Below are 14,449 nucleotides of genomic sequence, written 5' to 3'. Positions count from 1 at the left end.
CTAAAACAGCCACACAATGCAAGCTCTCAACAACAAACTGGGAACATCCCTTCCATTTTTGCTTTTAATCTTAGCTGTGAGTTTGTGAGTGCTAAACTTTCTCTATGTGTTGTAATAATTTGTTTTGTAATTTTCCCTATGGTTCTTGCACCCAGACCTGTCTGGGGTTAACTGCCTGTGACTCTGGTGACAGCACAGCTTCCTGTGAGTGCCAATGAGCACCCAGGGCTGAGCATGTTGCAGGGTCATGGGATGTGTACCCAGTCCAGTCTGAGAGTGCAGTCCCCTTCCATGTTTTGTATATGTCTAGGGTGATTACATAAGCCTGTGCACCCTTCACTTGTTCCCAGTTTGTTGGATTGAGAGCTTGCGTTGTGTGGATGTTTTAGGCTCTCAGGTTTTGGATGGGACCTTGATGTGATACCTGGGCTTGTCCCATTTGGCCAAATGCGGTAACTAACTCTTCCATTTTTGTTTTTAATCTTAGCTGTGAGCTTGTAAGTGAGAGCTGGACTTTCTCTGTGTTTATATATATATATATATATATATATATATATATACACAAATATATATATATATATATATATATATATATATATATATATAAAACATTATCTATAATAATTATTATTAATATTTTTATAATATTTGAAACCCAAAGTGCATTACGCATATTTTACATCCCAACATTGTTCAAAAAGAAAAATGTTTTATTTGTGTGTATATATCTATATCTATATATACAGTATATATATATATATATATAATAATGTTAATGTAATATATATATATACCTATATATCTATATAGCTAAAATATATATGCAGCCATAAAATGAATTTTATGGAGTGAGTTAGAGCTGTATAATTCAGACAGTTAAAAGAAAGGGTTAATGGCGAGGCACTGCAGTATAAATTTGCAGGTAAAATAATTAAAGTACATATTATTATATTTTGTCTCTATCCCAACTTGTTTTATATCCCTTTAAGCAGGAATTATGGACTGGAGAATAGTACGTGTAGTCTTTCGCAGTAGAAAGAAGAGACCACCACATATCTAATAAACTGAATTAAGCTACTGAAGAATATAATTTTCTGGAAACCACTGTGCTGTAATTTATTTCGAAACATTCTCTTTTAGGGTGAACAGTGGACATTTTGGAGTATCAAGTCTCTTGAACTCATTTGACATGATATGCATGCTCTTACCATGGTCAAACTAACTAAAAAAATGCAAACAATACACAAAACAAATACATAAATGAAATAATATCAACAAATCAGTCTACACAGGCACTGCAACAATAGCATTATTTTTTGTTTACATAAATCAACTTTCTTGGGACTCCCTACATTTATATGTACTCACAAAAGGCAGGGCTCCAAAGCAAACAAAACAAAATGTGGCTAAAAGCTGTTACCAAGAAATGTTATGCAGTTATTACTCTGATTTTCACATGACATTATCATTACTTTGGTGAACACATGCATGCAAAAAAAGGCATGTAATTCTTATTCAAAATAAGGGATTTTCACTTTTGAATGAAGAGTCTCATGCTTTCCTAAATATGTCAGGATGTGAGACAGGAAGTTTGCAACAGTGCACCACACTCTCCATAAAAAATGCATAGGTGCTCAGTGGTTTAGGTGCCCACCATGATTACCTGCATTCTAGACAGTCAAGTGAGTCTTTATTTAAATGGGGGGGCTTTTCTGCTTGGAAACACAGGGGGAGACAATAGGGGCTCTGTTAAAGCCTTCTGCCCCACACCAGTATGCTGGTTATATTGTATAAATATACAGCATATTCACATTGCAAGTCATTTTCTAGAATCTGCTGTATTTTGTTCCTTATGTAGATCAGGAGTACCATGTCCAGCTTGTGATACTGATCTACAGTTGTGCAAACTGCTGATTTATTACTGGAGCTAAGTATCTCTTTCTTTAAAACCTGTCATTATTTCATAGAAAACAAATTATATTATAGCGATAACAGAGTGTGAGAAAGGTAATTTGTCCTACACCAGTAGTGGTCAATTACCAGCCCTCCAGATGTTATGGACTTCATCTCCCATGATGCTTTGCCTGCATTATGGCTGAAAGAGCATTATGGGAGATGTAGTCCATAACATCTGGAGTGCCGATAGCTGTCCACCCCCGTCCTACACCTTCCACAATCCAAGGCACACTCAGGAGATGATGTCACCAAGGCATCATCAATATCCAAGAATGAAACAGTATTTTTCATTAAAATATTAGGTTCAAGGACTATTAAATACAATAGAAATGCATAATAAAAATTCTGAATTTCAAATGAATATTAGACACATTTCAAAGTTACTTCCATTTTGCCCACCCCTTGGATCAAGCCATCAGCACATTTTATATACATACATATATGAGGCACTTTAACACAAAAAAATAAAATAGAGCTAGCAAACCCTTTATTCAAACAGCTTGGGACCGCAAAAGTTTTGTAATAGTTTGGATTTTGGAACATTTGCATATGTAAAATGGGACCAAGTGTACACTACAATATCATGTCATTTATGTAATATACAGCTTAAATGTGCAAACTAAAGGTAGTTAAACATATTTTTTTATTACTTTTGTATACCTAGTACCATCATAAAGATATTACAGTACTGTAATCAGCAAGGTAACATTATTAGCATTATATAACAAAAAACATACTAAAGATTCAGGCAGAGACGTTTGTGACATACTTCTGGTGAAAAAATTTAATTTTTAATAATTAAAAAAAAATATGAATAAAAAAGTTTGGATTTTGGGGATTTGTACCTGTACTTTAATGTTTTTCAGATACAGCTATAAAATGGTACATTTAATTCATACTGCAGTTTGTGGGATGATCTTGATTTGAGATCTCTTTCCTTTCTTCTTCTTTGAACACCTTAACACTTAGCCCTGAACCACTCAGAATCCAACTCTTGACTACCCAAACCTGACTGTAGGCTAAGTGTTCTGATTTCCTGGACCACCTCCTCTCATGTTACAATATCAAAATAATGAGTGGCATATCACAGTGATGCATTAATTAACATTATGAATCAAGCAATAATCTATGTAATTAAATGGAGACAAAAATGTATATCACAAGAAAGATTGTGGCCTAGTTTCCATTGCTGTTGAGTGAAAATTGTGTAAACTGGTGGTAACAAGTATGTCCATTAAAGTCAATGAAGATTTTTTTTTAGTTTTTCTTATAATACAATAGATTGATACAGATTATAGCAATGCAATAAAAAAAACATAATTTATGTAAGAACTTACCTGATAAATTCATTTCTTTCATATTAGCAAGAGTCCATGAGCTAGTGACGTATGGGATATACATTCCTACCAGGAGGGGCAAAGTTTCCCAAACCTCAAAATGCCTATAAATACACCCCTCACCACACCCACAATTCAGTTTAACGAATAGCCAAGAAGTGGGGTGATAAAAAAGTGCGAAAGCATATAAAATAAGGAATTGGAATAATTGTGCTTTATACAAAATCATAACCACCACAAAAAAAGGGCGGGCCTCATGGACTCTTGCTAATATGAAAGAAATGAATTTATCAGGTAAGTTCTTACATAAATTATGTTTTCTTTCATGTAATTAGCAAGAGTCCATGAGCTAGTGACGTATGGGATAATGACTACCCAAGATGTGGATCTTTCCACACAAGAGTCACTAGAGAGGGAGGGATAAAATAAAGACAGCCAATTCCTGCTGAAAATAATCCACACCCAAAATAAAGTTTAACGAAAAACAGAAGCAGAAGATTCAAACTGAAACCGCTGCCTGAAGAACTTTTCTACCAAAAACTGCTTCAGAAGAAGAAAATACATCAAAATGGTAGAATTTAGTAAAAGTATGCAAAGAGGACCAAGTTGCTGCTTTGCAGATCTGGTCAACCGAAGCTTCATTCCTAAACGCCCAGGAAGTAGATACTGACCTAGTAGAATGAGCTGTAATTCTCTGAGGCGGAATTTTACCCGACTCAACATAGGCAAGATGAATTAAAGATTTCAACCAAGATGCCAAAGAAATGGCAGAAGCTTTGTGGCCTTTCCTAGAACCGGAAAAGATAACAAATAGACTAGAAGTCTTACGGAAAGATTTCGTAGCTTCAACATAATATTTCAAAGCTCTAACAACATCCAAAGAATGCAACGATTTCTCCTTAGAATTCTTAGGATTAGGACATAATGAAGGAACCACAATTTCTCTACTAATGTTGTTGGAATTCACAACTTTAGGTAAAAATTCAAAAGAAGTTCGCAACACCGCCTTATCCTGATGAAAAATCAGAAAAGGAGACTCACAAGAAAGAGCAGATAATTCAGAAACTCTTCTAGCAGAAGAGATGGCCAAAAGGAACAAAACTTTCCAAGAAAGTAATTTAATGTCCAATGAATGCATAGGTTCAAACGGAGGAGCTTGAAGAGCTCCCAGAACCAAATTCAAACTCCAAGGAGGAGAAATTGACTTAATGACAGGTTTTATACGAACCAAAGCTTGTACAAAACAATGAATATCAGGAAGAATAGCAATCTTTCTGTGAAAAAGAACAGAAAGAGCAGAGATTTGTCCTTTCAAAGAACTTGCGGACAAACCCTTATCTAAACCATCCTGAAGAAACTGTAAAATTCTCGGTATTCTAAAAGAATGCCAAGAAAAATGATGAGAAAGACACCAAGAAATATAAGTCTTCCAGACTCTATAATATATCTCTCGAGATACAGATTTACGAGCCTGTAACATAGTATTAATCACGGAGTCAGAGAAACCTCTTTGACCAAGAATCAAGCGTTCAATCTCCATACCTTTAAATTTAAGGATTTCAGATCCTGATGGAAAAAAGGGCCTTGTGACAGAAGGTCTGGTCTTAACGGAAGAGTCCACGGTTGGCAAGAGGCCATCCGGACAAGATCCGCATACCAAAACCTGTGAGGCCATGCCGGAGCTACCAGCAGAACAAACGAACATTCCTTCAGAATCTTGGAGATTACTCTTGGAAGAAGAACTAGAGGCGGAAAGATATAGGCAGGATGATACTTCCAAGGAAGTGATAATGCATCCACTGCCTCCGCCTGAGGATCCCGGGATCTGGACAGATACCTGGGAAGTTTCTTGTTTAGATGGGACGCCATCAGATCTATTTCTGGAAGTTCCCACATTTGAACAATCTGAAGAAATAACCTCTGGGTGAAGAGACCATTCGCCCGGATGCAACGTTTGGCGACTGAGATAATCCGCTTCCCAATTGTCTACACCTGGGATATGAACCGCAGAGATTAGACAGGAGCTGGATTCCGCCCAAACCAAAATTCGAGATACTTCTTTCATAGCCAGAGGACTGTGAGTCCCTCCTTGATGATTGATGTATGCCACAGTTGTGACATTGTCTGTCTGAAAACAAATGAACGATTCTCTCTTCAGAAGAGGCCAAAACTGAAGAGCTCTGAAAATTGCACGGAGTTCCAAAATATTGATCGGTAATCTCACCTCCTGAGATTCCCAAACTCCTTGTGCCGTCAGAGATCCCCACACAGCTCCCCAACCTGTGAGACTTGCATCTGTTGAAATTACAGTCCAGGTCGGAAGCACAAAAGAAGCCCCCTGAATTAAACTATGGTGATCTGTCCACCATGTTAGAGAGTGTCGAACAATCGGTTTTAAAGATATTAATTGAGATATCTTCGTGTAATCCTTGCACCATTGCTTCAGCATACAGAGCTGAAGAGGTCGCATGTGAAAACGAGCAAAGGGGATCGCGTCCGATGCAGCAGTCATAAGACCTAGAATTTCCATGCATAAGGCTACCGAAGGGAATGATTGTGACTGAAGGTTTCGACAAGCTGTAATCAACTTTAGACGTCTCTTGTCTGTTAAAGACAGAGTCATGGACACTGAATCCATCTGGAAACCCAGAAAGGTTACCCTTGTCTGAGGAATCAAAGAACTTTTTGGTAAATTGATCCTCCAACCATGATCTTGAAGAAACAACACAAGTTGATTCGTATGAGATTCTGCTAAATGTAAAGACTGAGCAAGTACCAAGATATCGTCCAAATAAGGAAATACCACAATACCCTGTTCTCTGATTACAGACAGCAGGGCACCGAGAACCTTTGTAAAAATTCTTGGAGCTGTAGCTAGGCCAAACGGCAGAGCCACAAATTGGTAATGCTTGTCCAGAAACGAGAATCTCAGGAACTGATAATGATCTGGATGAATCGGAATATGCAGATATGCATCCTGTAAATCTATCGTGGACATATAATTCCCTTGCTGAACAAAAGGTAAGATAGTCCTTACAGTTACCATCTTGAACGTTGGTATCCTTACATAACGATTCAATATTTTTAGATCCAGAACTGGTCTGAAAGAATTCTCCTTCTTTGGTACAATGAAGAGATTTGAATAAAACCCCATCCCCTGTTCCGGAACTGGAACTGGCATAATTACTCCAGTCAACTCTAGATCTGAAACACATTTCAGAAATGCTTGAGCTTTTACTGGATTTACTGGGACACGGGAAAGAAAAAATCTCTTTGCAGGAGGTCTCAACTTGAAACCAATTCTGTACCCTTCTGAAACAATGCTCTGAATCCAAAGATTGTGAACAGAATTGATCCAAATTTCCTTGAAAAAACGTAACCTGCCCCCTACCAGCTGAGCTGGAATGAGGGCCGCACCTTCATGTGGACTTAGAAGCAGGCTTTGCCTTTCTAGCTGGCTTGGATTTATTCCAGACTGGAGATGGTCTCCAAACTGAAACTGCTCCTGAGGATGAAGGATCAGGCTTTTGTTCTTTGTTGAAACGAAAGGAACGAAAACGATTATTAGCCCTGTTTTTACCTTTAGATTTTTTATCCTGTGGTAAAAAAGTTCCTTTCCCACCAGTAACAGTTGAAATAATGGAATCCAACTGAGAACCAAATAATTTGTTACCCTGGAAAGAAATGGAAAGTAAAGTTGATTTAGAAGCCACATCAGCATTCCAAGTTTTAAGCCATAAAGCTCTTCTAGCTAAAATAGCTAGAGACATAAACCTGACATCAACTCTGATAATATCAAAAATGGCATCACAGATAAAATTATTAGCATGCTGAAGAAGAATAATAATATCATGAGAATCACGATGTGTTACTTGTTGCGCTAAAGTTTCCAACCAAAAAGTTGAAGCTGCAGCAACATCAGCCAAAGATATAGCAGGTCTAAGAAGATTACCTGAACACAGATAAGCTTTTCTTAGAAAGGACTCAATTTTCCTATCTAGAGGATCCTTAAACGAAGTACCATCTGACGTAGGAATAGTAGTACGTTTAGCAAGGGTAGAAATAGCCCCATCAACTTTAGGGATCTTGTCCCAAAATTCTAATCTGTCAGACGGCACAGGATATAATTGCTTAAAACGTTTAGAAGGAGTAAATGAATTACCCAAATTATCCCATTCTTTGGAAATTACTGCAGAAATAGCATTAGGAACAGGAAAAACTTCTGGAATAACCACAGGAGCTTTAAATACCTTATCTAAACGTTTAGAATTAGTATCAAGAGGACCAGAATCCTCTATTTCTAAAGCAATTAGAACTTCTTTAAGTAAAGAACGAATAAATTCCATTTTAAATAAATATGAAGATTTATCAGCATCAACCTCAGAGACAGAATCCTCTGAACCAGAGGAGTCATCAGAATCAGAATGATGATGTTCATTTAAAAATTCATCTGTAGGGAGAGAAGTTTTAAAAGATTTTTTACGTTTACTAGAAGGAGAAATAACAGACATAGCCTTCTTTATGGATTCAGAAACAAAATCTCTTATATTATCAGGAACATTCTGCACCTTAGATGTTGAGGGAACTGCAACAGGCAATGGTACTTTACTAAAGGAAATATTATCTGCTTTAACAAGTTTGTCATGACAATCAATACAAACAACAGCTGGAGAAATAGCTACCAAAAGTTTACAGCAGATACACTTAGCTTTGGTAGATTCAGCACTTGACAGCGATTTTCCTGTAGTATCTTCTGGCTCAGATGCAACGTGAGACATCTTGCAATATGTAAGAGAAAAAACAACATATAAAGCAAAATTGATCAAATTCCTTAAATGACAGTTTCAGGAATGGGAAAGAATGCCAAAGAACAAGCTTCTAGCAACCAGAAGCAATAAAAAATGAGACTTAAATAATGTGGAGACAAAAGTGACGCCCATATTTTTTCGCGCCAAATAAGACGCCCACATTATTTGGCGCCTAAATGCTTTTTGGCGCCAAAAATGACGCCACATCCGGAACGCCGACATTTTTGGCGCGAAATAACGTCAAAGAATGACGCAACTTCCGGCGACACGTATGACGCCGGAAACGGAAATAGAATTTTTGCGCCAAAAAAGTCCGCGCCAAGAATGACGCAATAAAATGAAGCATTTTCAGCCCCCGCGAGCCTAACAGCCCACAGGGAAAAAGTCAAATTTTAAGGTAAGAAAAAATGGTCAAATCAAAATGCATTATCCCAAATATGAAACTGACTGTCTGAAAATAAGGAAAGTTGAACATTCTTAATATAATATTAATATTTAACAGAAAACAAGCGTTAAAGGGTCAGTAAACTTTTTGTTATGTAATCGCAGATATCAACGCTATTTTATCATTAAATTCAGTCAATAAATATATATTATTAATGGAATAATAATTTTAATTTACTTATAATACTGTAGCAGAACAATTCGAAATGCTTCAGAAGTCTATCCCCCTAAGCCGAACCTTACTAGGGAGTGTTCAAAGAGTAACTATTCCGCCTACTGTAATACTTCATCCCACCTTTGCTCACTCAAGCTAAAGGCTTGACTACCAGTCTGCACAGTTTATTTAGTATACGCATGCATTATTCTTCTCTTACACAGTGTGGCACGACAGATAACACGAGCATGCGCAATATGTAATTACAGCCAAGAGTATTAGGTCTAACCTGATGTCAGGTTAGCGCACATGAGGAATTAGTTATGTAAATATTAAATATAAAATATTAAGAATTATATAAAATTATTATAGATACTGTAAATATTCTAAATAATCCATAGAATATATATATATATATATATATATATATATATATATATATATATATATATATATATATATATATATATATATATATACTGCATATATAATTTAAAATAATTTTTATTAATATTTTTTAATATTTAATATTTCAAGAACGTGCTTTAAGATAACTAATTCTTCATGTGCGCTAACCCAACACCGCGTTAGATCCAAAGCACATTTAGACCCAAAGCATATTTTACATTCCTATGTTCTTCACATAGAAAAATAGGTACAGTATATGTGTATATATATATATATATATATATATATATATATATATTTACAATAAAAACATAATTTATTCTTATCTGATACTTATTTCTTGTTTTTGAGAATCCACAAATCCAAAACCTTACTTTTGGGAATTGCTTCACCTGGCCACCAGGAGGAGGCAAAGCTACCCCACGCCAGAGTTTTAAGTATCCCTCCCCCCCCAACTTCCCTCTCTCTCCTAGTAGTATGTATAGCTGATACAAGAGAGACAGATAGAGAAAAGAAGGATAAATGGGGTAAAGAAGTGCAAGTAGAAATGCTGCCACAGCTTAAAAATGGGCGGGATCATGGACTCACAACCAAGAAATAAATACATTTATCAGGTAAAAATACATTATGTTTTCTTTCTAATGGTGACTCCATAACCAAAATAATAAGGAGACAGAGGTAGCCTTCTGTCCCCTTCATTTCCCTGAGTACACAACAAAGAGACTAGAAGATTGCCGAAAATTCTTTAATGCTTGTAGATAGAATTGCAAAGCTCTCACAACATCTAAATTATGGAAAAGCCTCTCCTTAGATGACTTGGGATTAGAACATATAGAAGGGACAACAATCTCCTGAATAAAGGATAGTCGCACAACAAAGCTGACAATTCTGAGACCTTCTAGCTGAAGAGATGGCTAGGAAAAGGATCTTCAAAGACATGAGTCAAGAGTATGCATTTGCTCAAAAGGTGGCACCTGAAGAACCCTCAGGACCAAATTTAGGTTCCAAGGAGGTAATAAAGACCAGATAGACAGTCTAATTCTAATAAGTGCCTGAATAAAGAATTGAATATCAGGAAGCCAAGCTAATTTCCTATGTAACAAAACCAAAAGGGCAGAAGCTTGCCCCTTGATGGAACTGGTAAATAAACCTTTCCTGAAGAAATTGTAGAATATGAGGAATCTGTACCAAAAGCGTTAAGTGTTTTTTCTTCTGCGATCTCCATTAGTCTATGGGGAGAATAAGTTAATGTGGTCGGAATCTAACTGTACCCACTCTTTGTTACATACGTTGACACACCAGTCCACTACTCTTACCAGGTGTGATGCATTCTTTTAGAAATTAATATTGGGGATACCTAGTCCCCCATCCTTTTGTCGATAAGTGGATGCTTTCGCTATTCTAGGGTTCCGGTATTTTCAGATGTAGGAATTAATGATATTTTGAATCCTACCGATATAACTTTCAGAGGGGTATGGATGATGTTTGTAATACATATAATATTCATGGGGTCTATGGAGATGTTTTATGTTACCACCAGTTTATAACATCAATGGAAACTAGGTCTTTATTTTAAACAAAATAATTATTACAATGTTTCATCAGCTTTAATGCTTTTTAAAAACAAAACAACTTTACAAAACTATGATTACCTAGTCACTACCCAGAATCCTTAACTATAGAGGATTCATTCACAGTCATATATTGCCTCTCCAAACTCTCCTGTTCCATGTATGTCTTAGGTATCCATACATTAAAGAAAGGAGAGGTATGTGAACTTTAGTAAATAACTTTCTTAGAATAGCATTAGAATTAGAGATGCTTGAAAGCTCAGAGGAGATTGAGACAAAGCTTACTAACTTTACCCCACTGTGCACTGACTGATTTATTGTTATGGGATATGGGATAAGTGTACTACACCCTCTTACCTGTAGTTAAGTTCCTCGCTGCCTAGAGAGAAGTAGTCATACAGGGAGTATGCTTCATTTCCATCCCAATCTCTTAGTTGAATACGCAGGTTATAAGAGCCTTGAGATGTAAGTTGGTGTACAAACTCATTTCCCAACCAGTACTCGGTGGTAGTAGATCCAAAACCCTAAAAAAATACAGAAGATATTATAAATGTATATAAGTAATAGCTCTGTGTTTATTTTTCAGTATTTTTCTTTTAAACACATTTTGAAATATATATATATATATATATATATATATATATATATATATATATATATATATATATATAGTAGTAGACAATTTCCAGTTCAGCCCACCAATAGCCAACTCACCTGGGTGCAATGATATACCATCAAATAGAAAACAAGAGAATGCACTCTCAGGACTTTTTCACAAAAACCAATTTAATGGAACGTTTTCGGGGTTCACAACCCCTTCATCAGCATACAAAACAAACAAATTTCAACTCATTTATAGTGTTACATACAAATTAAATCACACCAACCTTAGTGTCTCTCCAAAAAAGTGCGCCAATTTTTCGAGCTTGGAACGCATCTTGCGTTCCACAGTGCTATCCGAAACCGGAAGTTACATTACCTCACTTCCGGTTTACGGATTCTATAAACAAACGTAGATTTAATAATGAAGTTGTGCAATCTACAAGTTTAAACGTATTTAAGTGACATACTAGTGTAGAGGACTTCATATGGCCAAACATGTGCAGCATTATCATAAGTGCCTGGAAATTGTGATAAATACCTATTGACAAATGTTACTGCATCCGGTCGGCATGGAGACAGTAACCATGGTAATCATATACAATCCAGATTACCCAAAAGTGCCATTACCTGTGTGAAATTTACAACAATATACCAGCTGAATGGGACAACAATTTTCTTAGTGTCAGAAACAGCGTACATTCAAGCTGAATACGGTCATACCGTAAATGTAAAAATAATCATTAAAATAATAATTGGACCATATATCAGTACGTGTGATTGGAATGGCAAGTTATAACTGAGGAGCAAGTATAATGCTGCAAATATGGGTACAGTAAGTTACAATGTATTGCCAATATGACATATAGGCCTAGATTTGGAGTTCGGCGGTAGCCGTCAAAACCAGCGTTAGAGGCTCCTAACGCTGGTTTTGGGCGCCCGCTGGTATTTGGAGTCAGTGATTAAAGGGTCTAACGCTCACTTTTCATCCGCGACTTTTCCATACCGCAGATCCCCCTACGCCATTTGCGTAGCCTATCTTTTCAATGGGATCTTTCTAACGCTGGTATTTAGAGTCGTTTCTGAAGTGAGCGTTAGAGCTCTAACGACAAGATTCCAGCCGCCTGAAAATAGCAGGAGTTAAGAGCTTTCTGGCTAACGCCGGTTTATAAAGCTCTTAACTACTGTACCCTAAAGTACACTAACACCCATAAACTACCTATGTACCCCTAAACCGAGGTCCCCCCACACCGCCGCCACTCGATTAAAATTTTTAACCCCTAATCTGCCGACCGCCACCTACGTTATACTTATGTACCCCTAATCTGCTGCCCCTAACCCCGCCGACCCCTGTATTATATTTATTAACCCCTAACCTGCCCCCCACAACATCGCCGCCAGCTACTTAAAATAATTAACCCCTAATCTTCCGACCGCAAAGCGCCGCCACCTACGTTATCCCTATGTACCCCTAATCTGCTACCCCTAACACCGCCGACCCCTATATTATATTTATTAACCCCTAATCTGCCCCCCTCAACGTCGCCGACACCTGCCTACACTTATTAACCCCTAATCTGCAGAGCGGACCTGAGCGCTACTATAATAAAGTTATTAACCCCTAATCCGCCTCACTAACCCTATCATAAATAGTATTAACCCCTAATCTGCCCTCCCTAACATCGCCGACACCTAACTTCAATTATTAACCCCTAATCTGCCGACCGGAGCTCACCGCTATTCTAATAAATGTATTAACCCCTAAAGCTAAGTCTAACCCTAACACTAACACCCCCCTAAATTAAATATAATTTAAATCTAACGAAATTAATTAACTCTTATTAAATAAATGATTCCTATTTAAAGCTAAATACTTACCTGTAAAATAAACCCTAATATAGCTACAATATAAATTATAATTATATTATAGATATTTTAGGATTAATATTTATTTTACAGGCAACTTTGTAATTATTTTAACCAGGTACAATAGCTATTAAATAGTTAAGAACTATTTAATAGCTAAAATAGTTAAAATAATTACAAATTTACCTGTAAAATAAATCCTAACCTAAGATATAATTAAACCTAACACTACCCTATCAATAAATTAATTAAATAAACTACCTACAATTACCTACAATTAACCTAACACTACACTATCAATAAATTAATTAAACACAATTCCTACAAATAAATACAATTAAATAAACTAGCTAAAGTACAAAAAATAAAAAAGAACTAAGTTACAGAAAATAAAAAAATATTTACAAACATAAGAAAAATATTACAACAATTTTAAACTAATTACACCTACTCTAAGCCCCCTAATAAAATAACAAAGCCCCCCAAAATAAAAAATTCCCTACCCTATTCTAAATTAAAAAAGTTACAAGCTCTTTTACCTTACCAGCCCTGAACAGGGCCCTTTGCGGGGCATGCCCCAAGAAGTTCAGCTCTTTTGCCTGTAAAAAAAAACATACAATACCCCCCCCCCCAACATTACAACCCACCACCCACATACCCCTAATCTAACCCAAACCCCCCTTAAATAAACCTAACACTAATCCCCTGAAGATCTTCCTACCTTGTCTTCACCATCCAGGTATCACCGATCCGTCCTGGCTCCAAGATCTTCATCCAACCCAAGCGGGGGTTGGCGATCCATAATCCGGTGCTGAAGAGGTCCAGAAGAGGCTCCAAAGTCTTCCTCCTATCCAGCAAGAAGAGGACATCCGGACCGGCAAACATCTTCTCCAAGCGGCATCTTCGATCTTCTTCCATCCGGAGCGAAGCGGCAGGATCCTGAAGACCTCCAGCGCGGAACATCCATCCGGACCGACGACTGAACGACGAATGACTGTTCCTTTAAGGGACGTCATACAAGATGGCGTCCCTCGAATTCCGATTGGCTGATAGGATTCTATCAGCCAATCGGAATTAAGGTAGGAATTTTCTGATTGGCTGATGGAATCAGCCAATCAGAATCTAGTTCAATCCGATTGGCCGATCCAATCAGCCAATCAGATTGAGCTCGCATTCTATTGGCTGATCGGAACAGCCAATAGAATGCGAGCTCAATCTGATTGGCTGATTGGATCAGCCAATCGGATTGAACTTGATTCTGATTGGCTGATTCCATCAGCCAATCAGAAAATTCCTACCTTAATT

The 14,449-nt window shown here is 37.0% G+C and overlaps 1 protein-coding gene across 1 annotated transcript in view; it reads right to left on the bottom strand.

The window, feature by feature from the left end:
• LOC128653620 (angiopoietin-2) overlaps positions 1–14,449 on the bottom strand; it is a 120,816-nt gene that overhangs the window by 18,319 nt on the left and 88,048 nt on the right. The window contains exon 7 of the mRNA XM_053707011.1: positions 11,036–11,202. Coding sequence (XP_053562986.1) covers positions 11,036–11,202 — 167 coding nt within the window. The remainder of the gene's footprint in view (positions 1–11,035; positions 11,203–14,449) is intronic.

Source organism: Bombina bombina, chromosome 3 (assembly GCF_027579735.1).
Source record: "Bombina bombina isolate aBomBom1 chromosome 3, aBomBom1.pri, whole genome shotgun sequence".
Taxonomy (NCBI): domain Eukaryota; kingdom Metazoa; phylum Chordata; class Amphibia; order Anura; family Bombinatoridae; genus Bombina; species Bombina bombina.
This window is presented reverse-complemented; position numbering and strand designations above follow the sequence as displayed.